A 27,445-nucleotide genomic window follows, 5' to 3' on the forward strand; every position below is an offset into this window, starting at 1 on the left:
CCTCCCATTTAATTCACCTTCAGACAAGTCTCAGAAAGGTTTGCTCTGCCCCACAGGTCATCCAACTACGGCTGTTTTGCACCAGTGGGCAGGTTAATTACAGTCAAGAGCCTGTAACATGGATGCCCTGGCTATTAGAATAGAGAATTTTCAGGTTCTGCATTAAGTGTTAGTGGAATTGATTAGTTAGTGCTTGCTCTATAACCTTCTGCAAAAATTGAAGATTAAAGCTAAAAAGCCTTTCCGCTCATACACAACCCAAAATTAGAATCACTCTGCAGTCTAATGTTGAGAAAACAATATTTATGAATGTGCATAATGAATTCCAAGTAGCTTCTTCACAATCTCACCACAAGAAAATGGCTTGAAGCCGCCTCTCCTTCTGCCACAGCTCTGGTTGACTAAGCATTAACATCACCCTCAACTAACAACTCTGCCAAAGAAAAACAAGAATAAAATTTGATTGCAGAGACAACAATAATTTTGGCATGGTCTCATTGGACAGAGATTGAAACAAGATGTGAAGATAAAAAAATAATGAACATATTTAATACAGACTTTGAGTGATAGCCTCTGGTACTAGGGTTACCATATTTGGTGCCTCCAAATGGAGGACACTCCACGGGCCCCGGCCCCGCCCCCAGCCCCGCCCACGCCCCAACTCCGCCCCTTCCCCAAAGTCACCGCCCCCTCCCCTGCTTCCCACGAATATTTAATTCGCGGGAAGCCTGTAGCAGATAAGGGGGAGTGTGGGGGGAGGAGGCGCGGCCCAGGCTGGCCCCCCGGCGGCTCCAGCCTGGGTCGGCTCGGGCCCTGGGGTGCCGGCCCCGGCCCCCGGCCGACCACCCCCGGCCCGCCCAGCACTGCCGGCCCCCGGCGGCCCGGCGCACCCCCCGGCTCCCGGCCCCGCGGACCCCCCGGCCCCGCGGACCCCGCGGCCCAGCGGACCTCCCGGCCCCGTGGGCCCGGACCGGCTCCCGGCCCCGCGGCCCAGCGGACCCCCCGGCCCAGCGGACCCCCCCGGCTCCCGGCCCCGCGGCCCAGCGGACCCCCAGGCCCGGACCGGCTCCGCGGACCCCCCGGCCCAGCGGACCCCCCCGGCCCCGCGGACCCGGACCGGCTCCCGGCCCCGCGGACCCCCCCGGCCCCGCGGCCCAGCGGACCCCCCCGGCTCCCGGCCCCGCAGCCCAGCGGACCCTCCCGGCCCCGCATGCCCGGCCCGGCTCCCGGCCCAGCGGACCCCCCGGCCCCACGGCCCAACGGACCCCGCGGCCCAGCGGACCCCCTGGCTCCCGGCCCCGCGACCCCGGCCCGGCCCCGCACCGGCCCCGGCCAAAGAGGCCCCGGCCGAGCCCTCCCGATTTTCCCGGACATGCCCGGCTTTTGAGGATTTCCCCCCGGACGGGGATTTGAGCCCCCAAAAGCCGGACATGTCCGGGAAAATCCGGACGTATGGTAACCCTATCTGGTACACTAGAGAAGCTTTGCACTGTCCCACTGTGCATGTCCCCTGTTTATGGGGATCTTTGATTTAAGCCACTGTAAAGAACTTTATGTCCCACCAATCCCTGCAGCTGGAGCAGGGGGTCATGATTGGGCCCAAGGATGCATACCTGGGAATTCCATGCATCTTGACAATTCCAGGCTGCTGCAGTGGCCCCCTGAGGACTACTGGCATCCCAAATAAATTAGAACAGCCCTCAGATGCACTAGTGTGCTCTGGCGGATCCTGCCTAACGAGAGCAGCCACAGGATTGGCGTGCAAAACTGTCTGAAGGCCTCATTTACACACAAGCCCAATAGCTGCTCCAAGCTGCAGCAGATGATCTGGCCTTTTAATTTTCCTAAGGAAAAAAAATAAATCAAGATACTTCCCAGAAATGTGACTAATATAAAGATAGAGTTAAAGGATTTAAGCCTTCAAGGAGCAGAACTGTCAACAGATTAATGTCTTTTTCGTCCCAGGTTATATTAGAACTAATCGCTCAAGTGTACTTTTTCCAAATCTCCCACTTTTTAAACTTCTCAGCAATTCCACTTTAACCCTCCAATGGTCTCCCACAATAAGCAAAGGACTGAATTTGGGCCTTCAAGCAGCCAGAAAATACATCTTATTATGTTGGACATAGAGTATTTCCTCCACTGTATCTCTACTTTGTTAAATCTCTAGTATCCAACTCAGTGCTTTACTCTTCTGTGGGGGGGGGGGTAAAGAGAGAATGTGGAAGATTTGTAAGAGAGATAAGGGCCATCCCTGAATTCTCTCCCAGATAGAACTGCAAACAAAAAAACTCCGTCTGGTGTGGATGAACTGCTGTGGGAGCTATTCTATAATTTAGTATGAAATGCTGGTAGCAATTTTTTTTTTGAGATCTTTCATAAGTACATGATGAATTATGAAGGTGAGAAAGTTATCTGGGGGAAACAGGTTGTTCTCAAAGTGGGTACATGAAGGAGTGGGGTTTAAAGAGTTAAAAATAAAAATGTCATACTTCAGATATTTTTGTTTATAATACTTGCTACAACTGTCTACATGTGAGAGCAAATAAAAATTACTTTTTAAAAAGTACAATAAAAAGTACATTTTTATTGAATCTACTGATACACTAGCAGTGCTAGTGTTTAGCTATAAGGTATCAGACATTGAATTGCTAATAGGCTCCAGTAAGTATATGCTGAAATGAAAGAGGCTTACTTTGCATCTCCAAATAAACTCACAATTCCTCTTTACTCATGTTTTATCAGAGGAGTGTCACTGCAAAAAGCAGTCATTTACCAAGGGGCTCAGTGTGATTACTTACCCAGAACAGATTTCTTATGCTCATTCCGGAACAGTTTTGGGTTTTTTGTTTTTTTTTAATTGCACAGGATTGCAGGAAACTAATAGTTTATCTTTTAACAGCTCTGAACCACAAACGCAAGTTTCTACATTAAAAAGCCTAGACTGGGAAAAGCTTGACAACTCCACTAATCCAAAATAATCTCTATTTTAATTCATTTGTTTTCAAAAATTACTCAGTTTACATAATTCAGATCTTTGTAATTTATTTAGAAAGGATGGAGGTTTTTTTGTTTTTTGTTTTGTTTTTTTAAAGTATTCCTCTCCATGCTGGAATCAAAGTATATTCTCATGTTTCCCCTCCATCCCCCACTCCAATTTCTCACTATGTCTTGTCACTTTACTCTCTTTAATATTTCTAAAATGTTTACCATTTGTTATACATATTTTAATAGTAATAAATAATTAAAAAATCAAATAATAAGCATGTTTTTACATAAGGATTACTGTAATCCACCAAAGTATTCAGCAGAACGGTTGCTCAGTGATGACGCACAAAAGCAAGAGAAAAGGAAAGTTACTTCTCTTAAAATTAGTCGCATAGCATACGCATTATCTGCCCCCAACATTCCATGTTCATGAGAATGGAGTAATTGCCCAGCGTTAATTATGCAAAACAAGAAGAAAACATAAAAGCAAGTAAAATCTCTTAAGTGGGAAAAGAGATACCCTTGTTGCAGCTTCTACATGCCACAGTTTGTGTTCTGCATGTACTAAATAGCAGCAACATAAAACCTCTGCCTTAGTGGGATTGCATTGGTTTCCTATTTCTCTGACTAAATATAAGATTTTGTCTCTTATTTTTAAACACAAATCATAAATACTTTGGCTTCTCACGAGAAATGTCTAAACATTTTTGTTGGTAAAGCTTTTTGCTATTTTCCCTTAGTTGTAAAATCTTCTGGCATTTTACCCCCAAAAATATGATTTCCATTGCACAATATAGTTGTTGTGGTTGAAATCTGTTTGTTTATATTTTTGTCAAGTGTGAACATAACTTTTCCCCTAGATAAAAATCTAAGCTTGGCTTTGACCAAAAGAGATTTTTAAAATAAAACTTCTCTCGTGGGCCTGGCCCCTCTTCACAACTGGTTCCTGTCTTCCTTGATTTTCTAATATTATAGTAGATTCTTGACGCCTTGGGTGAAATCTTGCCCCACTGACTTCAACAGTACCACAATTTCATCCCTGATGAGCTAATCTATGTTGTTTGCAACATTGTAGATGCACAGTCAGAATGGCTGAAAGCCCAAGATTTGGGGTATTTGTGAAAATTGGGAACTGTAGTGCATTGGAAATAACAGATATTCCTTGATTCTATGTTGTAGGTTGCAAAAGAATTATAATGTTACTACATGCGGTCTATCATTAATTTCAGTTTGTGCAATGATGTGTTTTTATATGGACACATTGATGAGTAATCAGAGACTTTCCTGTTCAACTCAGTGTGAAACTATCCATCACTAAGGGCTCAAATCAGAAAACAAAAATGTGCTGGTTTCCATACTGTGGAAACCCACACAAAGTCAGAGAAGCTATGATTAGTGAACCTGATGGGCTGCAGATGCCAGATACAGTTTTGACTCTATTAATAATATGCTGTGAATTTTACAGACCTCCCCTTCTGGTATGTGTAGTAAGTAAAACTGTTAACTTCAGAAACCTGCTGTGATCATTGCTACGAACAACAACTGCTCATGTGCTCAGAGGCAAAAGCACCTAGGACTTTGGGGAAAATCTTAATAGAAACTCAATAAAAGGGTTAGGAAAAAATGCAAATGTTCTTTTCAAGAAATGTGCTCCTGGAATGTCTATATAAATCACAGTATTCATTTATAAAACTCTTGACATCAAAGGAAATAAAACAGTGCCGCTTAATTATGGTCAAGTAGTTAGGTTAATTTTTGCTAAACCTCACCTTCATATCTCAAATTTCAGAAATTACACTGAATTGAAACACTTTTCATTTCAATCACTTCATCTTACTTCAATAACTTTTAAAAAAATATTATGCTCCATAAAATTCTTCAGTTTAAAGTAAAGTTCACTAGTTATCACAAATGGAACAGATGAAAGAGTCTGGCAAAATTAAGCCCCCTTATGAATTCTAAAACGTTTATTATATAGCTTTTTTGTTGTTAAAGGACAATATTACTTTTTTGATGTTTTTGCCAGGACTTGACTGTATATTTTGGCAACACAGGGATCTGTTGCTAATGGCACACTTTCAACTAAATTGAAATAGCAGCTGTTCAAAGATCAATATTAACTTAATATTTACTTTATTAGAAGAAAAGGTTAAAGACTACTAAGATTTGTATCCAACTGGAAATTAAAAATATAAAAGCAAAAAAAATGTTTTTGATTTAGTGCTTCTCAGGTTCACAAGGCTTTTCAGAGAGGGAGTACAACAAAATATCAATCTCTCTAATACCCAAACTTCACTAAAATGTTGAACTTACATTAAACAAAAATTGTATAGAAGTTTGTAAAAGACAATGTTAATTTTCAGGTTATGCTTTAACAAAAAGTTATTCTGATTTTTTCCAGAATTATAAAATTATCTAGGATAAGACTGTTCTGTACGTACACACACACACACACACACACACACACAATAAAGACTTAGTTATAGCTCTGCCCAGTAACATCATTAGATGGGAATTAAGGATTTGTTAATATTTACACTGTGTGTGTAATTATTTTCAGAGGCTTTTGTTTTTAATTTGACTATTTGAAACTTTACAGTTGCACTTCGAAGCCTGAAACTCGGACAAATGTTTACAGTTCACATTTGAAGCAATTTCCTTAAGTGTAAAATTATCAAAATCAGTTAAATAATTTTGCTTAGTCAGAATAACATAATACAACATCTTGCAACTCTTACTAGCGCTAGATATCCTTAAATAGATAATCCTATTCATAGAACTACTTGAGCAAGTAAAGATGGCAGGACTAGGCTCTCTAATAGCATCATTAAAATGAAACTTTGCAGGCAATCAGTCTTTAATGTGAACTGAGCTCTTTTATTCTTATCCATAAGAGATGATCTGCACAAGGTGAGGGATGAGAGAGCACTGACCAAGGGAGCTGCCATGCTTCCACTGACTATGAAATAGATCCAAGCTAGCAAATAAGCCACCTTCTGCCACCAACTTCCCACATGCTTAAAGTAATGTATTGTTAGTTAATGACACATCCTGATCCAGCAGGGTGTTTTGTAAAGGTGACATACAAGTACAATTTTAAAAAACAACCTTAAATTACAGACTTGTGCACTAAATGCCCTAAATAAGTGTAAAGGGGCCATTAAGTTTTTCAAGGTAACTGATTTCAGACTTATCTTTATTTCTTTTTAAATCTCCCAAAGATCAGGATATAACATAGAGCAAGGAGGCAGCCTGAAGGACATTATTTAAAAGAACCAAACCTCCCCCCCCCCAAACCAATATTTTATGGTTTGGCAAGTCCTGCCCAGGGCCGGTGCAACCACTAGGTGAACTAGGCAGTTGCCTAGGGCGGCAAGTGGTTGGGGGCGCCCAGGGCCGTCCTCAGGCATAGGCAGCTGGGTAGGGCACCTGAAAATTCGGGGCACCACTGGGTCTTAGTGTCCACCCGACTGGTTTTCCTATCCCTGTTATGACCCTTCCTGCAGGCTCTGAGTCTTCCTGGGAAGGGGCTCTAGTAGTTAAAAGAGAAAAAGTCTCCAGCCTGCCAGACCTACTAGCATAACACTGAAACTGTCAAAGAACCATTCAAAGGATAATGAAGACATTTAACAGGCATTTGCCAACCCCCAGGTATCTACTGTCAGTTTCTGAATGTACTGACAAAAACGGTTATGCATGACTAATATTTACTCAGAACATGTCAGTCTACAGGGCCTTAGTTTAAAATTTGCTTTAAAAATATTTCATTAGTGAGTTGGTGAAGATTATAAAATCACATCTCTAAAAAAATCCTTGCATAGATTTTTAGATGCACAATCATCTTTAGCCTTAAATGCTTGGATCTTCAGACATATGGTTTTTTAAATAAATTCTTCAAAAGACCACCCTTATCTAAAATACACATTTTAATTACTATAGTAAAAAAACTTACTTCCAAAGTCTTCTGGTCCTTTCTGTCCATCCAGTTCCACACACACCCACACACACCAGCCCTTTGCTTCCAGATAGCCGGACAAAGAGTTTCCCTTTGTTTACTTCTGACTATCTGATGAACTAGTTTTAAGCAAAATCAGTACCTTAGTAAGATATAAAATCCTTTGGAAACATATTTTTTAAAGTTGGTGAAACTTCATAAACATGTGTATTGTTATGGAGATCACACACAGTAAATTAGTGTTCACTTTTTCTAAAAGCCATGAACATTGTTCTGAACATACTAAACCTCTGTGACTGATTAATTTAAAATAATATCTATTTCAATGAGTTAAATATGTAGTAATCTGGAATGATTACTTTATGAAGGCTTAAGAGTACATTTAAAATATAAAATCAGCTTAGAAATACTGATTAAGAAAATGTAAAACAGAGAAGAGGTGCATCATGTATTCCATAATATTTAATGTTGTATTCAGCAAGACAGCTGACTCGCCCTTACTACAAAGTTTTTGCAAATAAATGTCTGACAAACTTCAGGGCATATAAAAAAACCTGTGACTGACATTTTAATTAGGTACCTTCTGCATGTCCATTCTGCATGAGGGAGAGGGTACAGGGGTCTCTGCAGGGAACTGTGACTCTCCACCACAGTGAGGCAAGCCGGGCGTTTTGTTGTTCTTTCTGCCTTGACCCTCCGCCCCAACCAGGCTGCAAGCTCAGGCTGCTGTCGGGCACAGGGGCACCAGTTTAATAGGGTTACCATATTTCAGCAAGCAAAAAAGAGGACGGGAGGAGCCCCGCCCCTGTCCTGCCCTAGCCCCGCCCCTGCCCCACCCACTCCCCGTCCCCCTCAGAATCCCCAACCCTCCCCCCCGCTCCTTGTCCCCTGACTGCCCCCTCCTGGGACCCCTGCCACTAACTGCCCCCCCAAGACTTCACCCCCTACCTAAGCCTCCCTGCCTCTTGTCCCCTGACTGCCCCCTCCTGAGACCCTCCCCCCCGATCCTAACTGGCCACCTAGGACCCTACCCCCTACCTGTGCCCTGACTGCTCCAACCCTTATCCACACCCCCACCCCCAGACAGACCCCTGGGACTCCCACGCCCCATCCAACCACTCCCCACCCCCTGCAGCCCCCCCCAGAACTCCCGACCCATCTAAACCCCTCTGCTCCCTATCCCCTGACTGCTCCGATCCCTCTCCCCACTCCTGCCCCCTGACAGCCCCCCCCAGAAATCCCAACCCCCCCCACTCCTTGTCCCCTGACTGCCCCCTCCTGGGACCCCTGCTCCTAATTGCCCTCCAGAACCCCACCCCCTACCTAAGCCTCCCTGTTCCTTGTCCCCTAACTGCCCCCTCCTAAGACCCCCCCCCACCCTAACTGTCCCCCAGGACCCTACCCCCTACCCGTACCCTGACTGCCCAAAACCTTATCCACCCCCTCCCAGAAAGCCCCCCCAACTCCCGACCCCCCCGTCTCTTGACTGCCCCCTCCAGAACCTCCCTGCCCCTTCTCCGACCCCCTGGCTCCCTTGTCGTTGGCCTTCAGTTCGCCTAAGGTTTCTCTGGGAGCTTGCTGAGTCTGAGCCGTTCTCCCGGCACGCTGGGCAGCAGCGGGGGAGAAGCTCCAGACTGCCGGAGGCGAATGCAGGGAGGGAGTGAGCTATGCTGCATGGGGAGGAGGGGGAAGTGGAGGAGGGACTCTCTCTCGCTGTCGGAGCCCCATGTAAGTGGCACCATCCGGCTGCCCTGTTAGCCGCACGTGCTCTGCATGGGGGGGGAGGGAAGTCCGGACATTAACAAATTCCCCCCGGACGCTATTTTTAGTTCAAAAATCCGGACATGTCCGGGGGAATCCGGACGAATGGTAACCCTACAGTTTAATAATACTGCGTAGGGACCCATAAATCCTAAGGACGACCCTGGGGCGCCAAAAAGCGGTGCCTGGCTCGGGGGGCTCCTGCAGGCTGCAGCAGATGCATGCGGGCATAGCCCCTGTGCGCCCCCCAGCTCCCCCCTCGCCACACTCGGGGTCTGCAGTTCCCAGGCATGTGAGCCACCACGAGGGAGCGGGGCCCTGAGCAGCAGGCTCCAGCCCCCCCGTCCCGCAGGGGAACGAACGGGGCTGGGCTGCCGATGCCTCCGCCCCGGGGCCGCCGCGGGATAGCACCAGCTGGGCAGCAGCCCAGACGTGCCTGGCCAGGGGCTGGGCCCAGCGTACGCGCTGCTGGGTCCCCGCAGCAGGCCCCGGCTCGGGGGGTTCGGGGGCGCCAGAGCTGCAGCCGCGGAGCGCCATGGCCGCTTCCTGCCCCCGCGGCAGTGGGAGCTGCAGCAGCGGCTGCTCCCGAGTCCCGCTGGCCGGGGGTGAGAACAGCCGCCGCCTGGCCCCGCGGGCCGCCCCCCTCCTCGCCCTACCACCCAACTGAGTCCTGCCTGCAAGGGACCAGGCTGGACTCTTACTCACCCCGGCCCCGCGCTTCCCCTGAGTCTCCCAGGCCTCCCTCCAGCGCTTGCGGAGGGGGGAGGAATGTTGAGCCCGGGGAAGAGGCGGGGATTCGGGGAGGGAGCCAATCGGGGGAGGAGGGGGCGGAGTCGGGGCGGGGGGTGTGTGTGTGCGAGCACTTCCGGGCTCTAGGCTCTGGGGCATTTCCTTGTTTGTCCTGCGTCCCGACCGCATGTCGGTCGGGACGCGGGACAAACAAGGAAATATCGGGACAGTCCCGATAAAATCGGGACGTCTGGTCACCCTATGCGGGAGCCCCCAGAAGGCAGCTCCTCCCTGCCGAGCTGCTGCAGCGGCCCAAGACCAGCAAAGCCAGTGAGTGGACTCAGGGCGGGGGCCGCCGGGGTGGGAAGAGCTCATGGGAGGGGGGACTGTGCACCCTCCAGGGGGGTTCAGGGGGCAGGGAGGGGGGAACCTGGTCTGGGGAGCAGCCCCTGGGCATGGCTGGCCCCTGAGCAGGCTGGCCCCTGGGGTCTATAAAGGCTTGTTGGGATTTGCCCCTCAATTAACCGATGTTACGGACGGGCGGGAGGGCATGGCGCAAGGTGAAAGTTTCGCCTAAGGTGCAAAATATCCTTGCACCGGCCCTGGTCCTGCCTTATTCACTCTATTCCTTACACAATATGTTTTTGGTGAAGAAGAAAAGAGACTACTGACAGAGGAAGGGCTAATCTGGTAGAGAGAGAAGGCAGGGACAGGCTTGGTCTGGGCTAAATGGAAGAGTGCCAGATGAGAAGGAAAGGGTCCTATCTTATGGCCTAGTGATCACCTCTCCAAAAAAAAAAAAAAAAAAATTACTAAAATTCTTTTTTTTATCTGTCCCATCCCTATGAAATCTCTCTCTGTGATGGGAAGACAGAGGCAATCAAGTCTCTGGAGGGGAAGGGAGGAAGCCTCAGAAGGTACTATGCCAATAATCTAATAAGCAGAGGGCTCCATTTCTGCACAGCCTAAAATCTCCACAGAGAAATCTGTCATTGAGCAATTCTTAAATGTTTAAAAAAAAAAACTGAGGAAATTTCCGGGTGGTGGGGAGGGGAGAAGGATCTTAGCTATCATTTCAACTACATGTTAACTATCTACCAATTACTTGAGAAGATATTTTTAGGCATTGTGCTACCTGATATTTTGTAGGATTTAAACCTTTTTCTAATCTATCATTTTTGGAATGGGAGGTGGAAACTGAAAATTTGCTCTCTGTTCTAAAATTTGCAGGAGATAAACAAAATCAACTTGTATGTATGTATGTGTTTTTAATCTACTCCTGAAAGGCAGAGTCTCTGGGGAAAAGGAGACTAGGATGCTAGTTGTAGGCTTTGGAATTTGTCAAATATCCAATCTGGGTTTGGTGCTGCAAGGCAGAGGACATAAGACAAATGATTAAAAAAAAGTCCTGTCCTGTGCTAAGAAAACCTAGTTTCTCTCAACGTGGTGAGAATCTAATATTTGATCCTATTGTTGAGTTAAATGGGACCAGTGCCTAAACATTCTCCAATTTTAGTGGGCAAACCAGATAGGGGTGCTCATTATTAGGAACCTCTCCAAATATTTGTTTAAATTCATTGCAATAACTCAGTGAGCACAGAAAAAACAAAAGCTCTAATTTAGAAGCTAACAGGTCATTTTTTAAAATTTAACACTATAGTTTTAAACTAGAATATACAATGGTTAACAATTTGGGAGATCAGCATAAAGTGCTTTTTTAGACAATTAATATAAGCATTCATTAATCAATTCAATATGGAAGCAAGGAACCAAAACTTTATAGTTTTTGGTTCAAGTGTAAAGAAAATATTGTTTGTTCATGGATATTTTGTAATCTAAATTGCTCCTTTTCACTTGGAAGTTTTTAAAATAGCTGATACCAGGAGCTCTGGATTAAATGGAGCATCTCCTACTCAAAAGCAATCATCATCTCAACATTCAACTCTAAAAGTAAAAGGTCAAACTCTAGTATTGCTGCTTTTAAAATCAAGGACTGGGAAATGTGCATTCCACAATGGGTTGGAATGTAAACAAATTAAAAAGCAAACATCATGATGTATGAGAAGAGGATCAACCCACTACTAATAGTGATGATGAAATTTGCATTTAATGTCTCTAAATGGACAATGCATGGGTAAAAAAAGTGGTGCAAATGAAGTTTGAAAATTAGCCCATTCTTGGGTGGTTTCAAAGACATCATGCTAAAGAGTTATTCTAAGTAATCAAGACAGTCTACTGTGTGTACAAGGTCGATCCATCATCTTCACAACTACTAAATTTGTAACACTCAGGCCTTGTCTATACTACAGGGGAAATTTGATCTAAGCTATGCAATTTGAGTTACGTGAATAGCATAACTCAAATCGACATAGCTTAGACCTACTTACCACAGGGTCCACACTACGCGACTACTCTTCTCTATCCAATGAAGTACAGGAGTCCATGGGAGATGATCTAAGATCGATTTAGTAGGTCTTCACTAGACCCGCTAAATCAATTGCCAATGCATCGATAGCCACTCGTCGATCCCCTGGTAAATGTAGACAAGCCCTTAAAAATGGAAGATTTCTGAACATTTTTCTGTTCTGCCATGTGCCTCCTTGGGGTTGTCCCTACTCTCTGTGTGGGACGTGTGTTGGAATTGGGAAGAATCCTTGCCTCCCTCCTTCACCGCCACCCTCACAGTGGACCTACATAAGGGCCAGAGATAATCTAGCCTACTGTGTCCACATGATGTGACATCGATGGAAGGGATGTCCATGGTAAGATGACACAAAGATGTTTCCTATCCATTTCACTTTCTAAAATCTGTTCAATCATTTCAGAAGATGTATTATGGAAGTACAGGTTGCATCTCATTAGTTAAAGCTAAATTTTGTACTTGAAGCAGACATTCAACCTTTGTTATGTATGAAGACTACAATGTATTTCCCAAAAACTTACAGAACTTACTCTTTGGGCACAGAATTTCTGAGAACTGACAAATAAATCTATTAATTTATTTACAGTTAACATTATTTTAAAATAAGTCCTTTAAAAATTTCACATTTGGTACCAGGCACCCTTCCCTCCTTTTTTTTCTTGAATGACCTTAAGAACAGAATAAAAGGCAGTGTTCCCAACTCTTGTGATTTCATTGTGAATTTTACAATATCTGATGTTTTTCTGAACGCCTCAGCTCCTGGAGGAATGTGAGTAGGTGAGAATCTCAGATCAGCTCATGTATGCAAATAAATAATAATCAACATCCCAGATTTAAAAAGTACATTAGCATGGAGTTAAGACAGAGTATACCAGTTTAGGTTAACAAAAGTATTATGTTGCAATTTTTCCAAAAGGAAGAATTCTAAAACCAGAAAATTAAGAGTAAAGGATAAAAGAAATCCAAACATATTAAGGTGTAGGGCACCCAAACTTAACTCTGCCTTGTAGTGACACCAAAAGAGATGAAAAGAAAAGGAAAAAAAATCTGTGTCTTTAAAAATCAGTTTAATCTAATCTAAGTCTACAAATACTACTATTCATTCATCAGAATTGCATGTTATTATTACCAGGCAGAATTAAGGCTGTATTTTACCACTGGTGAAATCTTCAGTATTTTTATTGCAGAAGCATGGGGTAGTAGAATATTTATTGTAATGCATAGGACAAATACTCTCAGCACCACCAGGTCTGCACTGGAAAAGACCATGTTAACAAAATCTTGCTGTGAACCCACAATGGAGTCCATGTCAAGCCCATAGCTTCTACTGAATGTAGGCAAAGCAAGAAGAAAGACAGAGGAGGCAGCTAAAGTATACGGAGCAGTTGACTTACAAAAAGTAACTTAGAAGCTGGGGAGTCCAGGACCATGTGGAATTAATAAATTCCACTGGGTCCCTGCTGCCTGCCTTTACCTGACTCTGCATGTTACGTGATTCTCCCTGACACATCCGATATCCTGAAGAATTTAGGAACTCTTCAAAGTATCCTGTCCCCTGGCTCACAATGCATGTCAAACATTTCAACAATGTTTAAAACTAAGGAAATTCCCAGACAAAATACATCATTAAGATGGAGAGAAGGGTGAAAATATATCTTTCACTTAAGCATAGAAAGCCTTACAAGAATGCCAAAAAGCAACAATTAGAAACTGACGAAATTCAGTAAGAGGTGCTTCTGTGCATTTTTACTTTTTAGATGTCATCCCTGTGGCATGCATACTCACACAGAGGCCCTTGAAGAAGTAGTAAGGAAATGTAGTTCAGGCAGCCACGCAATGTTAACGCTGCACTATAATGATGCCATCTTCCCTTCTTTGTTTTTTCCATAATTACACTGTAAGATGCGTTCTATGAGAATGAGACATTAAGGTCCTTAAGTCATCTGCAGCCCACAGCCGTAGATATCTGAAGTTTTGAAAGGCCACTGTATCACTACAGGCCTCAGTTCAGCAAGGTAGTTAAGCACATAAGCAGCCTCATTGAAATCAGTGAGACTACTCTCATGCTTGAAAGTTAGATTTGTGCTTAACTACCTTGCTGAATTGGGGCTACATTGAGTACATCACTGCAACCATACAATCTTCTTGTGGTCATTTTTTTTCTATAAAATGTATAATGCAGTGATCTATACCTGCACACATCTAAGATTGCCATATTTTCAAATGTTTAGAATTCAAGTTTATCTTTAATTCTGAAATTTGTAGGTTTCTAATGGAGGTTTTTTGATAACTACACTGTTTTAAAATTACTAATATATACTGTCAGCCTTAACTACAGCATAGTGGGCATTTGTGTGTGAGAGCACATGACTAAGTGAGTAGTTATACTGCATACTCTCATTCATGAGACCAAAAGTCTAATATCTTCAACCAAGTGAGACTGTCATAACCAAAGACCATTCAACATAAATTTCCCTCGGCAAGAAAAAAATTCAAAATAGATTAAAATCGCTCAGAGCAACTCCAAAAATATATTTTAATAGTCAACATAATTGTATAATTTACAAAGTATGCTATAAGTGGTAACTAAGCAGCTCAACAAAACTATCTGATCACCTCTGGATAACCTAGATATTTGATAATTACATTCCAGTTGAGTAATGAAATAATTATGGACGGTATATCAGAGAAATAATTGATTAAAAATCACAAATAGACATTGTCTAACTACATCATGCCAATAAATATATCCTCCATATTCAGTTTAATTCATAATCACAAAAACCAAGGCGTACCTAATTACTACTCTTGTAGTACACAGACTTCAGACAGTTAAATTAGATCTCAGTCTGCTGTGCAACCATTTGTTCCCAATGTGAGTTCAGGAGTTTAGTTCCTCCAACAATTTCTTATACAAGTACAGTCTTTCAAAAGTAATTAAAAAAAAAGAAAAAAATCTAACCATGTGCATGTTTTCAATTGTGCGGAGATTAATTTAATTAGTTCAAGTTTCCTTTTCTTTAGCATCAATCTCTGATTTTAGTTTAAATAATTATCAGTCTCAAAATAGGAGAAAGTAAACTCAGCAAATTAACACTGTTAAGGTTTTTATGCCCAAGATTTTTCCTAGCACAAAACTTATAAAATGGTGAGGAAAACAAAGCAACATTAAAAAAAAAAAACTTGTGAAAGACCATAATGCTCTTAAGCATTATTGACTGAAGCAGGCTACAGAGTTGGCAGGTGATAAGCAAACTTCCATCCAAAGCTCTTCCTTGCACTATCTATGGCTCTGTCTTGAGAAAAGAATGACAACTGTGCCAAGCTACATCAAACTGTGGTGGTTTTATGATGGGGGGGGGGGAAGGGATTTAGAAGATACAACCTGACTTATTTGCATTGGTAACCTACATTACAACCAGGACCTGGGTGTTCAGGGATAAAAGGCTTAGTGCAAAATCCAGGGTGGCACTCAAATCCTCTCAGCTTTCTGGATTACATATTTTATTTTACCACTTCATTGTTGAGAAACTGAAAAAATGAAACAAGACCTAAAAAAGTTTTTCATTTGTTCCCAGGGTTGCTCATATGTTCAAATTTCTAACCAGTAAATGTGCTCATTAAAAACATCCTGGAAGTGCTGGAGGCTGTGTGTGTGTGAGCCATAGTTCTGCCACATTTTAAAGGTGGCGTCACCATATTCATTCTACATACTAACATGAGGGTTATACGGAATGCAGTATGTTCTATAACAACAGATTGCTACAACTGCTCTAACAGTGGAGTGAGAGAAAGAATTTTAGGATATTTTTCCTTAACATTTAAAATATTTGGGTTTTTCCATCCCCAAAAAGATGCGTAATGTATCAGTATTTCATTATAGATCTTTAAGTTGATAAATGAAACATCCAATAATGTTTGAATGTCTGCACGTTTATACTTAGAGCAAACGACTTACCATATTCTGAGCTAACATGGAGTCAGGGAGTCACTGGAACAATTTTCCCTTGCAGATGTGCAGTCATCAAAAAAAGAATGTGAATCCAGATTTGATTTTAAAAAAAGATCCGAGTATTAAAGGCTTTTTAACTAGTGGGACTACAGTGTGAGGAAAATGTGGTGGAGTAGTTCACTTAAAGTGGTCATAGTTTACTTAGGTTTGGTCTCACAATTCTAATGCAGTTAAAATCAGAGGAACACGGAAGGGAAAGAGGTGCTGAAGAGCAGTGGAAAGTGGAGATTGAGTGATTTACCTCTGATGTTACTATTGCCTATATGACAATGAGCTGTTTTTAGGGCAGCAACAAAGGGAGGAGCAAAGAAGATGAAGGAGGAGGACAAGCAGACACTATATATTACCACCAATGTCAGAATCTTTCCACTCAACAATGAGTTTTTCACTGAAGAGCAACATGGATAAAACTGAGGGGTGAAGACACAAGAAGAGCAAGGGGAGAAAATAGGAAAAAAGATGATGAGATTAAAAGAGGAGAGGGGCTGGAGAATACCAAAACCAATTGTGAATGTACTAAGGCAGATTGCCAGCTGGTATAAGCTGTATTAATAAGTTCCCCCCTATTCACAGTTAAGACAGGACAGAATCACTAAATTCACTCATCCTGCTCACAATTTACACTTCAATTTATAGAGGCAATTTCAGAACAACTCATATTTGCTAAATAAGAAAAAAAAAAGACATCTTGCTAGTTCAGAATCAGAATAATAAGGGGAGTCATTTCAGGAAGATTTGGGGGGCAATGAGATGAGAAAAAAACCCCATTCATTTACATATTCCAAATCTACAACCATTGTACTGATCCTTTTTTCCAAGCCACAAGAAAATGTGTCACCCTATGAAGAGAGAAGCATTATGGGAGAAATATAAATTTGGATAAGACAGACTCAGTGGAAAGTAGCATTCATCATTAAGTATTAAAATAACAATAAAAAAAGATATCCAGTAATGAAAATAACTGAAGGAAATCAGCAAGATTGCTAAAGTCAAATCAGCACCTGAAAACTAAGAATCCACCCTCCAATATTACCACTGGATACACTTGAATTAAAAAGACTAAATTAAAAATATGAACAGTTAATAAAGATATACTGTAGCACCTAGATTAAGCTCCCCACCCACCATCCAGTAATATCAAGATCAAAAGATTATTACCCAACTATAAACAGATTATAAGGGTGAGTCAGCATCCAAGTATCTACCCTCCACAAACACTGTTAAGTGTACACATACACATCTTCAAATGAAAAGAGTTTATGATGGTGAGCTACAACATTGCTCTGATAACAAAGCCTGAGCTACAGTGATATTTTATGAATTGTAATAAAGAATTAGAAGCTCAATAGATTTATTTCAACAATAGAAAATGGTATTATTTATCTGCACAATAACTGTAATCCTGTGGTAGTATAAATAGGATTTATACAATAAAATTGCAGTTAAGTACTGCATTTACTATATTCAAATTGTTCAAAATCTCAAGCCACTCAAGCAATTTTCTAGTTCATTTTTAATCTATTTAGTGTGTAGCAGCAGTGCTCATGGTAGGACTGTAAAGGATAAGAAGATATAAAGGGGAGTGTTTTCATCTGAGCTGTTAAAGAAAGACTAACAGGAAAACAAATTAATTTTTTCCTATTGCTCATTTCAGTCAATGATAGAAGGAAGACTGAGACTCAAGGAATCACTCCGTAAACATAATTGCTCCAGAAACCACACAACAGAGGTGAGCACCAAGGACCTACCTGATTCTCACTTCAGTTTTATACTAGTAACTCCACTGAGTTCAGTAGAGCTATTAACTTAATGCAAGTAAGCGCAGATTCAGGCCCAAGATCCTAGATACGTACAATGGCAACACATTACCATTCCTTTTCCATCTCTCTCTTCCTCCTTCCTGATCCACTTCCTCCCTGTTCTATCTACCTATCCCCCATTCAAACATCTGGTTTATTTTCCTAGAACTATTTTTTCTTAATTTCCCTGAACGTTTGGCCTTCGCAGCCTCATCAGGAAATACAGTTCATTCTATCACAAGCCTAACCCAAGGACCATTATTAATATGGGACATTTTGCTGCAACAACTGTTTACAAACAAGTGTATAGCTTCTAAAAATTCATCTCGCCGGTGAGAGAAGACTTATGGATTTATGGTTTGTTAACAGCATTTGATTATTTCATATTGATTGACACAGAAATGAAACAATGTTCAAAAACTGAAGAAAAGGAGGCATGTAAAGACTGCACCTATTTTAGTTCCCTCTGTGGCAGAACATTCCACAGGTGAGTCCCTATTACATAAACAAAATTTCTCTAAAATTTCAATACTTTTTACCATAATATAGGAAAAAAACAGGATAAAGTATTATAAACACTTCCATATAGTTGTTTCTTGATAAAGGGTAGCTGTCTCAATAAAGGCATCTTCAGTTCACCAATCACTGTAGTAGCTAGAGGTTAATAAGGCATCAGTACTATACAACAGCTAGAATCAGAGAGGTTTGCAGCAGTTTAGAGGGTTCTATAAAAGGACAAGACACAAACATTCCACGGTGCTTTATGGTGCCCAAGTTGCAAATTGCCATAAACTACTTGAGTTGGTCACACTTTTTGGGACCAGGGTCTGAAAGTGTCCTATACTTATTTGCAAATCTATTTAACATCCAGAAACATTTAACTATTTAGTCTGTAATCAATCAGATTTCAACAGGATTTTCTTTAAAAGCACAGCCTAAATATCTGTAATTATCAAGTGCCCACAGTTGTTTTAAAGTTGTTTTTACCCATTACAAATGCACATTTGAAAATTGTCTGTGTAAAATCTCTTACAAAAGTACCTAACAAAAGGTTTCCAGATCCAGATACTTAGACAAATGTTTTTAAAAACAAATATTTTAGGGGTTTTTTTTGTTTGTTTGTTTTTGTTTTTTTTTAAGGTGCAGGCTAGAGGGGGACACTTAAGAACATTATGCTTGTTGAACCTTGCACAGAGCTGGACATAACTACATTGGCAGGACTCTTTCTACCAAGTTGTATTGCTACAGTATTGTCTGCATAAGTGGGTGTGCATAGGCGTTCATAAAAAATGCTAGGGAGGAGGGAAAGAAAAACAGGAGATTAAAAAGTGGTAATTTGCCTTTCACAGATGAAAGGTAATATCTTAGATGGAGCGTATGGAACAATGGAAAAGATTCACGAAAGGAATAATTGTCACAAAAGATATTTTCAAGCACAATTACAGAGTTGGGAATCAAACCACATATCAATATTTTCAAACTTGTGTGCCTAAATTAGATAGCTAAATCCATAGCAGTCTGATTTTCAGAGGCATTAAGCACCTGTGGCTCCAAACAAATTTAAAGGGAGCTATGAATATTCAGAACGGCTGAAAATTAGGCCACTTGTCAACAGTAAATATGGATTAATTAAGCACCCAAGAATGTCCTGACCACAATTCTTCACTGTGGGACTTTGGGGGTTGTTGTCTATAGGAGGTTCCCTCTACAACTGGTGGCAGAGGGGGAAAAGTTTACCTGGATGGAGCAGAGCAGAGAGAGAGAGAGAGAGAGAGAGTGAGTGTGTGTGTGTGTGTTCTGCCCTTTCAGGTGACCAAAGGGTGAGTGGAAAAGCCTTCTCTCACTGTGATCAGGCTGGCAAGACTGACCATTTTAATAATCACAGCTTGATGGAATATCGTGTTATTTTTAAGCAACTTGGTTTTAGAAAGTTCGGAATCATACAAAAACCTAATTTGTTACTGCCATTACATTATTGGTAGAATTCAGAAAACAATGCTCAGAAATGAGATGAAAGGTTCACCTACCAGCAGAAGTGAGGGAAAGGAAATTTCATCAGGTTTTAGAATTATTAGCCTACGTAACATGGTGGCATAGTGTGTAATATTTGCACAGAGTAAGAGAAATCGATATCTCTATACATCTATATATATTTGTTTAGTATAAAGACAGTTCAGGAAATGTTTTTTAAATTCCCATTTTTTGTATTTAACTAATTGTGCTAAAAGATAATTAAAATAATCAAGCACATACAAAACTGTAATACAAAAAAAGACTTCAGGTAAAAACTATGCCTTACAAAAATTCTACCTGTAACAAATACTCTAAGTATGAGAAAACTATTTTCACTGCCAAGATCTGGGTCTCAACACAATCTCATCAATATGAATTGCACTTAAATCTATATAATTCTTAATTTCTAATTGAACAGTGAATAGGATGAAACGAGAAAAATTCTGATTAGAAGAGAAAGTTTAGTTGTGTTACCTAGTAAGCGCAGGGCTATGTTCAGTCAGGGCTACCAATAGTTTCAGGGCATACACTGGTACTGGATCAGGTGCCATTAGAATGTGCTCATATCTGCAATGAAAAATAAAAAGTAATTATAGTGAAAAGTCAGATATTCTGTATCATGCAGCTGATATGCTTTGTGACTAGCTTAAATTATATCAGCTACTAGAGTTTTATGAAAATCACCAATCCAAAATGATTTTCTTTTCCAAGTCAATAACAAGACAAAAACCTCAGGGCCTTGCAACCTGACTCAAACCTGAATACAAGTGTTGAGCGCAGGTTGGATATGAAAATGACTTAACATGTTTGGGTCAGGCTTTAAGATCAAGCCCAAGGGACTAGAGGTGGACGTGGGGTTGTGGGCATCCCTGGAAGTGGCATGGGAAGGCCGGGGCAACAGCAGATATTCTTTTCTTTATATGGGACAGTGGCTGGCATCAGCAGCACTGATGGGGGAGGGAATGCTCTGTTCGCACGAGCTGTTTCCCGCCTTAAGACACAGACAAATACACAAGTGTGTGCGTACACACATGGTGCAGCTCAGCTGTGAATAGAGTGGTGCGGCGTGGCCAGTCAGGTTCCTGCATTGGGTATCCCTTGTCTTGCACTCCACCCTCCCTGCCTGGCATGGAGTAGTTCACAGTTCCCTGTGCAGAAGGTGCCTTTGCTGCACTTTTCAGGAAATGTGCGAAGATGGTGATTATGGAGGGCTCAGCAGGTGGGTACTAATCCCAAGCCACCCAACAGTCCCAGGGCCTGTGCCCACACCTACCCTTCCCCTGTGCCTGGAGCCCTGCAGCTGTGCCAGGCAGGAGGCAGCAGCAGAGGGGAGGAGGACAAGGACTTCCCCATATGCACACAGCAATGGGGCTTGGTGCCTGGCTGCAGGCTGGAGGTCAGGGGCTTAAGGTTGCCAACTTTCTAATTGCAGAAAACCAAATACCCTTCTCCTGCTCCCTGCCCCGCCCCTTCTCCGAGGCCCCATTCCCGCTCACTTGCTCATTTTCACAGGACTGGGGCAGGGGCATGGGCATTGGAGGAGTTGAGGGGTGCAGGCTCCAGGCAGTGCTTACCTCAGGCAGTTCCTGGGAAGTGGCCAGTATGTCCCTCTGGCTCCTACATGGAGGGGCAGGCCAGGGGGTTCTGGGTGCTGCCCCTGCCCGCAAGCCCTGCCCCAACAGGTCCCACTGGCCATGGTTCCCAGCCAATGGGAGCTATGGAGCCAGCGCTCAGGGCGAGGGCAGCACGCAGAGCCCCCGTGGCTGCCTCTACGCCTAGGAGCCAGAGGGACATGCCGGCTGCTTCCTGGGAGCCGGGTAGGGAGCCTGCCAGCCCTGCGCCAACCAGACTTAACAGCCCGGTCAGCAGTGCTGACTGGCGCCGCTATGGTCCCTTTTTGACCAGGTGTTCCTGTAAAAAACTGGACAGCTGACAACCGTAGGGAGGCTGTGGTCCCATGGGAGTGCAGGAGCAGACAATTCCAGGTTCATTGGGGCAGCTGCAGGATGGGGTGGGAGAACAAGGCAGGTCTGTGAATGACAGAGGCACATGGGTCTGTTTGCAATGCCTTGGCCATGCTGGTCTGCTGGCTCTGGTTGCTGTCCCTCTGCAGCTAACTTTGCAGCCCAATGCAACGAGACCCACCTACAAGAGTCCGGGTCAGGTCAGGTATGAAAACAACTTGAAACTCCTACGTTTGGGTCAACTGTGGTCTAGTCATGTTCAGGTCAGGCTTTAAAATTAGGCCCGAACAGCTCTCTAAAGGACTCTAACTCTTTGGAACTGTATAATAAGACCATTACTTGGATATGAAGTTTCAAAAGCAGAGCTTCACAAAAATTAATCTGTTTATGGGAAGAAAATACAAAGGAAGAAAAGCAGTATTAATAGAGTCCTTTAGTAATGTGTATATCTACCTTTTCAAAAGGCCAGCAATAAAATGACAAAACACTCATTTCACACAACGAATCTTAAAATAGTAAAAGGTACAAGTGCTAGGGAGACTCAGAAATATCGTACGAGGGATTATATGTGACCAAACCTAGATTCTTCATTTTGTTTATTTTTTTGCAATTTAAAACCTTTTAAAGCACCAGGGCGAGAAGCGTGGGGCTGTTTGTTTTGAATGAAGTGTACTTTCATCCAAGGAATGCTACTGAATGTGCAACAACTCCAATCAGTTTTTATTACTTCAAAAATGCCATATTGTGAGGGAGACATGAGTATTAGTTACCTACCACCTAACATCAACTCATTCCCCTCAAAGTTTGCTTTCTTTCTTTCTTTATTTATTTATTTTTAAAGACAACTGAAGATTGTACATAACACACACGCAGATATAGCAGACAGCAAGAACGGCAAATCTGGATGCAATGTCTGATCAATTTTACAAGCAGACAAAAGTTAAAACATGTATGGACGGTCCAGAGCAGTAAAGAGGTACAAGAAAGAAATCTTTTAAAAGACCCATGCAATATCTCCACTAACCGAATGCCTGGTAAAGAGGAAACGAGATGCTGAATATCAACGAGGAAACTGCTACTTCTTCCAACAATATGATAATCTTTGATTTACCAGAGGAATAAGAATATTTCTATTTCTTTGTTTGTTTTAATGAAAAGAACAGCTGTAAAATAATAGCATACGGTAATGGAGACGAGTAGGGATGAAATAAGATACAAGAGAGAGAGACTGACTCACTCCTGTCAAAAACAGCACCTTTCATTAGTAAGAATACCACATTTTTGGCACCAAAATGTCTTCATACTGCATAAGCGTTTTCTAAAAATGTTCTGAAGCAGGACAAAATGCAACAAAAAGCTACCAGCAAATATCACTGGTTATCTTGGCATCTATGGGACTCCCTTCACAGAAAGACACACTCTTACAGGCTTGTGTACACAGTGCACTAATCTGCACCAGAGAGGTATAAATTCTAGGGAGCATTCAGCGCATCACACACTAACTGGCCTGTGGGAAAACTGCTGGCATATACTAAAAGTTCCATAATGTGTGTTAAAGTAGTCCTGTTTCACACAGTACATATGTGAGCAAGGCAGGGCTTGCTGTCAGCAACACATCACTGGTACTCGCCTCTAAGCGAAGTGTGCTAGCCATGTTATGTTCCAAGTCCATGACATTTTGGGGAGGAAATACCAGGAACTGAACCTACTGTCTTGCATGGTAGCACAAAGACTTAATACTTGATGGTAGCTTTATATCTGTAATAATTAAAGCTTGTAATTTCCAACTAATAAATTTCAATACCTGAAATAAAGCACATTTTCTCATTTATGATTAATGAACTTCTCTTTCTCTCACATTAGAAAAAAAATCTTAATTCACTAGTGACATAGGCCCCAATCCTGCAAAAACTTACACATGCGAGTAGTCCTACTGATCTCAGTGAGACTGCTCATGCATGTTTATAGTCATGGCAAGGACTGCTGGTACTACATTTTTAAACAAGGGAGCCTAAAGATAATCACCTAAATTAGCTCTCAAAATCCTGACTTTGTTGCACAAAACATGGATTTAGGTCTCAAACTGATAATTCATAACAATATTAATAAATATTGATACAGAAGCCAACTTTAGGCATACATGCTTATAAATGTGGTACATGGTAACTTGTTAACGTCCACGGTAAAGCTATATTATTTAAAAAACAAATGATTACCATTATATTTATTTAACTTCCATCTCCCATGTGTTCAATGAAATCAGTCTTAGGCTTGGTCTACACTAAACCCCCAAATCGAACTAAGGTACGCAACTTCAGCTACGTGAATAACGTAGCTGAAGTCGACGTACCTTAGTTCGAACTTACCGCCGTCCAGACCCGGCAGGCAGGCTCCCCCGTCGACTCCGCGTACTCCTCGCGGCGAGCAGGATTACCGGAGTCGACGGGGAGCACTTCTGAGTTCGATTTATCGTGTCCAGACTAGACGCGATAAATCGAACCCAGAAGTTCGATTGCCTGCCGCCGAACCAGCGCGGTAAGTATAGACAAGCCCTTAGTTATTTGTTTTTACTTGAAACTCCATTTTTTCCCCCCAAAGGTAACGTAAGTGAACTATTTAGGGTAAGATATTTTGGCGTACTAAGTAATTCTATAGCCAAGTGATTCATTGACCCAAATACCACAGAAAAAACCCAGAACTGCTAAAATGAACATTCTTTTGGTGGCAATTATGATGAACTTTTTCTGGAAAAGTATATATGGTTATGAATCACAAATATCCCAGTGCTGTACCTTCTATCTGGAGAACAAGTCTCTTTGCTCCTAAACCATTACAATGTGAATATCTATGACCAATATTTTCATCACATGAAGAAACGTACAAACTAATATAACTCCGTTTTTAGAGATGAATATAATTATTTGGTAAATTTAATCTATAATCAGGTAAAGAGCTATATTGCCATCTTTCTCACATATAAATAGTGTCAAGGGAACCCAGAGGTTTTGGAGTTCCTTTAACCACTAAAAATTTTAAACATATACCTCCTCCCTATCTGAACGATCCAAGATTTTAGTTTGGAGAACTGGGCTGGAAATCTGGCAAGATGTTCTTAATCACATTTCAGCACATGAGATCTCAACCAAAACCAAGAAGTGCAGAGGAATGTGTAAATGAGAAATATTATTTTCTGTATTTTAAGAGATTAAGAAACATTTTCATATATGAAAAAGGGTTGGTGTGATCTGAGTTTGAGGAAAATGTAGGTCAGTTTTTATTTAATACAAACCATTTCAACCACCCCTGTTTATTGTATTATTTCCAAAAGTTTTGTATTGGTTACCAAATACCCAGGAAAAATAAAATCTCTCAGTAAAAGAAATGAAAACATTCCACTCAATGAAAGGTAGGGGGAAAAATAACATGCTAATCTACAAACACACTAACACAGTGTTTCTCAAACTGGGGCCGCCGCTTGTGTAGGGAAAGCTCCTGGGGAGTCGCGATTGGCCGGACCTGCGGACGGGGCAGGTAAACAAACCAGCCGGCCCGCCAGGGGCTTTCCCTACACAAGTGGCAACCCCAGTTTGAGAAACACTGCACTAACATTTCTAACCTAAAATTACCATTCTTAGACTCAAGTAGAGGGTGCCATTCATGTATACAGCACATGAGAAGAAAATTATGACTGTTCTTTGCCAATACTGTATTTCTCTAAAGCTGCCCTTTTGCATTTCAGATATATAGAGCAAAATTCTAACACTTGGGAGAATCTCTCACTTGAATCAATTGAATGTGGGCAGACTTCAATTGCACACACAAAGTAGGCCAGCCAGAGTCCCCTTTAAAAAGAAAGTCAGCACAAATTAAACTATTAAATCCCCCTGTCCATACAACTGGATAGTGAGGCTCTCAGTTCTTGAGACTGAAATGGAGCTGAATGACTCCTTTCAAGAATCTCATTACCATGGAGCTCGAAAATACTGATTTACCATGGATGGGTAGGTGAAATGCCAAAATTGCCACCAAGTGCACTCTCAACTAATTAAGTGAAAAATCAGAAATCTGACAGTGTAAAAGGTACTCCGAGTTGTCTTGGATACAAACCATTTTTGGTTGAACTCCCCAGGCTAACAACCACATCGAGAACCACTTCTGTTTGGCCAAATAGGCTGCTCTGGTGGAGGGCTTTATATTATTAAGCAAGATTTGCTGGACCACCTCTGAACATCATTCCCCTCCTCATCTAACCATCCAGTATCCACACTGTGAGATGCAGGGAGATGAGTGCTGGATGTGAAATCTGTCTGTGATACTGAGTCAGGAGGCCGGGATGAAGAGGAAGAGATATGGGAGGCTGGACTGATAACGCAAGGAGGTCAGAGAACCACCATGATCTAGGCCATGCTGGAGGAATGAGAATAAGCCTGACATGATACAATTTCAGCTAGAAAATGACCTGTGGGATGATCAGAGTTGGAGGAAAAGCACACAGGAGTGCTGATTCCCAGCGCAGGTGAAAAGCATTGGTAACCACTGGATCACTGTTCTGGACACAGAAGTCAAAAGAGTGCTTGCTGGATGCTGCAGGAGGATGAGCTGGATGGCTAAATCTGGAACCAGCGGGCCTTTGCCTCTGGGATCTATGCCCTTTCCTGGGGTAGTCCCACTGCCTTACTGGAAAGGAGGACTGCCCAAAGAAACGCCTATAGTGGCATCGCTGTACAGCTGGCATATAAGTTCCCAAGGAATGCAAAGTAGTTCGGGAATCCTTAAAAGAGTGCAGGGTCTCATTGCACTTTTCCAAAAACAAAACCCAACTACCAAAAGTTAAGTCCTCAATGGTCTGCTGCACCTCAGGTACAATGCCTGAATTCTGCAGCTATCAGGTACCTCCTCATGGTCACAGCCAATGCCATAGTTCTGGCTGAGGTATCTGCCAGGTCCAGAGCTGACTGTAAAGAAATCTTGGTTACCATAAGGCCTTCTCCAATGAATGCTTTAAACTCTAAGGTTTTCAGCAACTTGTCTGCAAACTCCGACATGGCCACCCAATTAACAAAGCCGTATCTGGAGAGCAACATCTGCTGGGTTGCAAAGCACATCTGCAGGGAAGAGGAAATATAAATCTTCCTCCCCATTAAGTCCGTTCTTTTGGACTCTTTGTCCATAGGTGTAGATTTATGTCATGCCCTGTCATTTGCTGCAGTTATCACAAGAGAGTTAGGGGCCAGGTGGGAATAGAAACCCTGCATGGAAACAGAGTACCACTTCTCTGAACACTTCGCTGTAAGAGATAACAAAGCAGGAGTATTCCAGAGGGCCTCTGCAGACTCCAACAGAGCTTCATTTAACCAGGACTACTCCCCCTGAAGCTGATGGTTGGAGAACATCCAGCAGCTTATGCATATTGTCCTGCAGAAATTCCACCTGGATACCTAAGGTGACCTAAGGTCCTTATATGTCTTAAAGTGCTCAGGCATCCAGGGAGGAGGAGGAGGAGCCTGGCACAGATGAGTCATCCAGAGAGGATGAAGAGGCGGTTTGCTGTGCCAACAACAGGTCCTGGTCTTGCACCACGGGATCTGGTTAGTCACACCTGAGCCATTCTTTTTAGGTTACAAGTCTGAGGAACTGTCCCAGATTGAGGTGTCAACAGAGGTGGTTTTGGAACAAATTGATTAATTAAACAGTAAGAAGTCACCAGAACCAGATGGTATTTATTCACCCAAGAGTTATGAAGGAACTCAAATATGAAATTGTGGAACTACTAAGCGTGGCATATAGCTTATCATTTAAATC

The 27,445-nt window shown here is 42.4% G+C and overlaps 1 protein-coding gene across 3 annotated transcripts in view; it reads right to left on the minus strand.

The window, feature by feature from the left end:
* Positions 1-27,445, minus strand: part of ULK4 (unc-51 like kinase 4) — a 408,217-nt gene that overhangs the window by 217,058 nt on the left and 163,714 nt on the right. For all 3 annotated transcript variants that reach the window (XM_024107953.3, XM_005278594.4, XM_065587118.1), the window contains one exon: positions 20,154-20,246. In XM_024107953.3, coding sequence (XP_023963721.2) covers positions 20,154-20,246 — 93 coding nt within the window. The remainder of the gene's footprint in view (positions 1-20,153; positions 20,247-27,445) is intronic.

This window comes from Chrysemys picta, chromosome 2 (genome assembly GCF_011386835.1).
Source record: "Chrysemys picta bellii isolate R12L10 chromosome 2, ASM1138683v2, whole genome shotgun sequence".
Lineage (NCBI taxonomy): Eukaryota > Metazoa > Chordata > Testudines > Emydidae > Chrysemys > Chrysemys picta.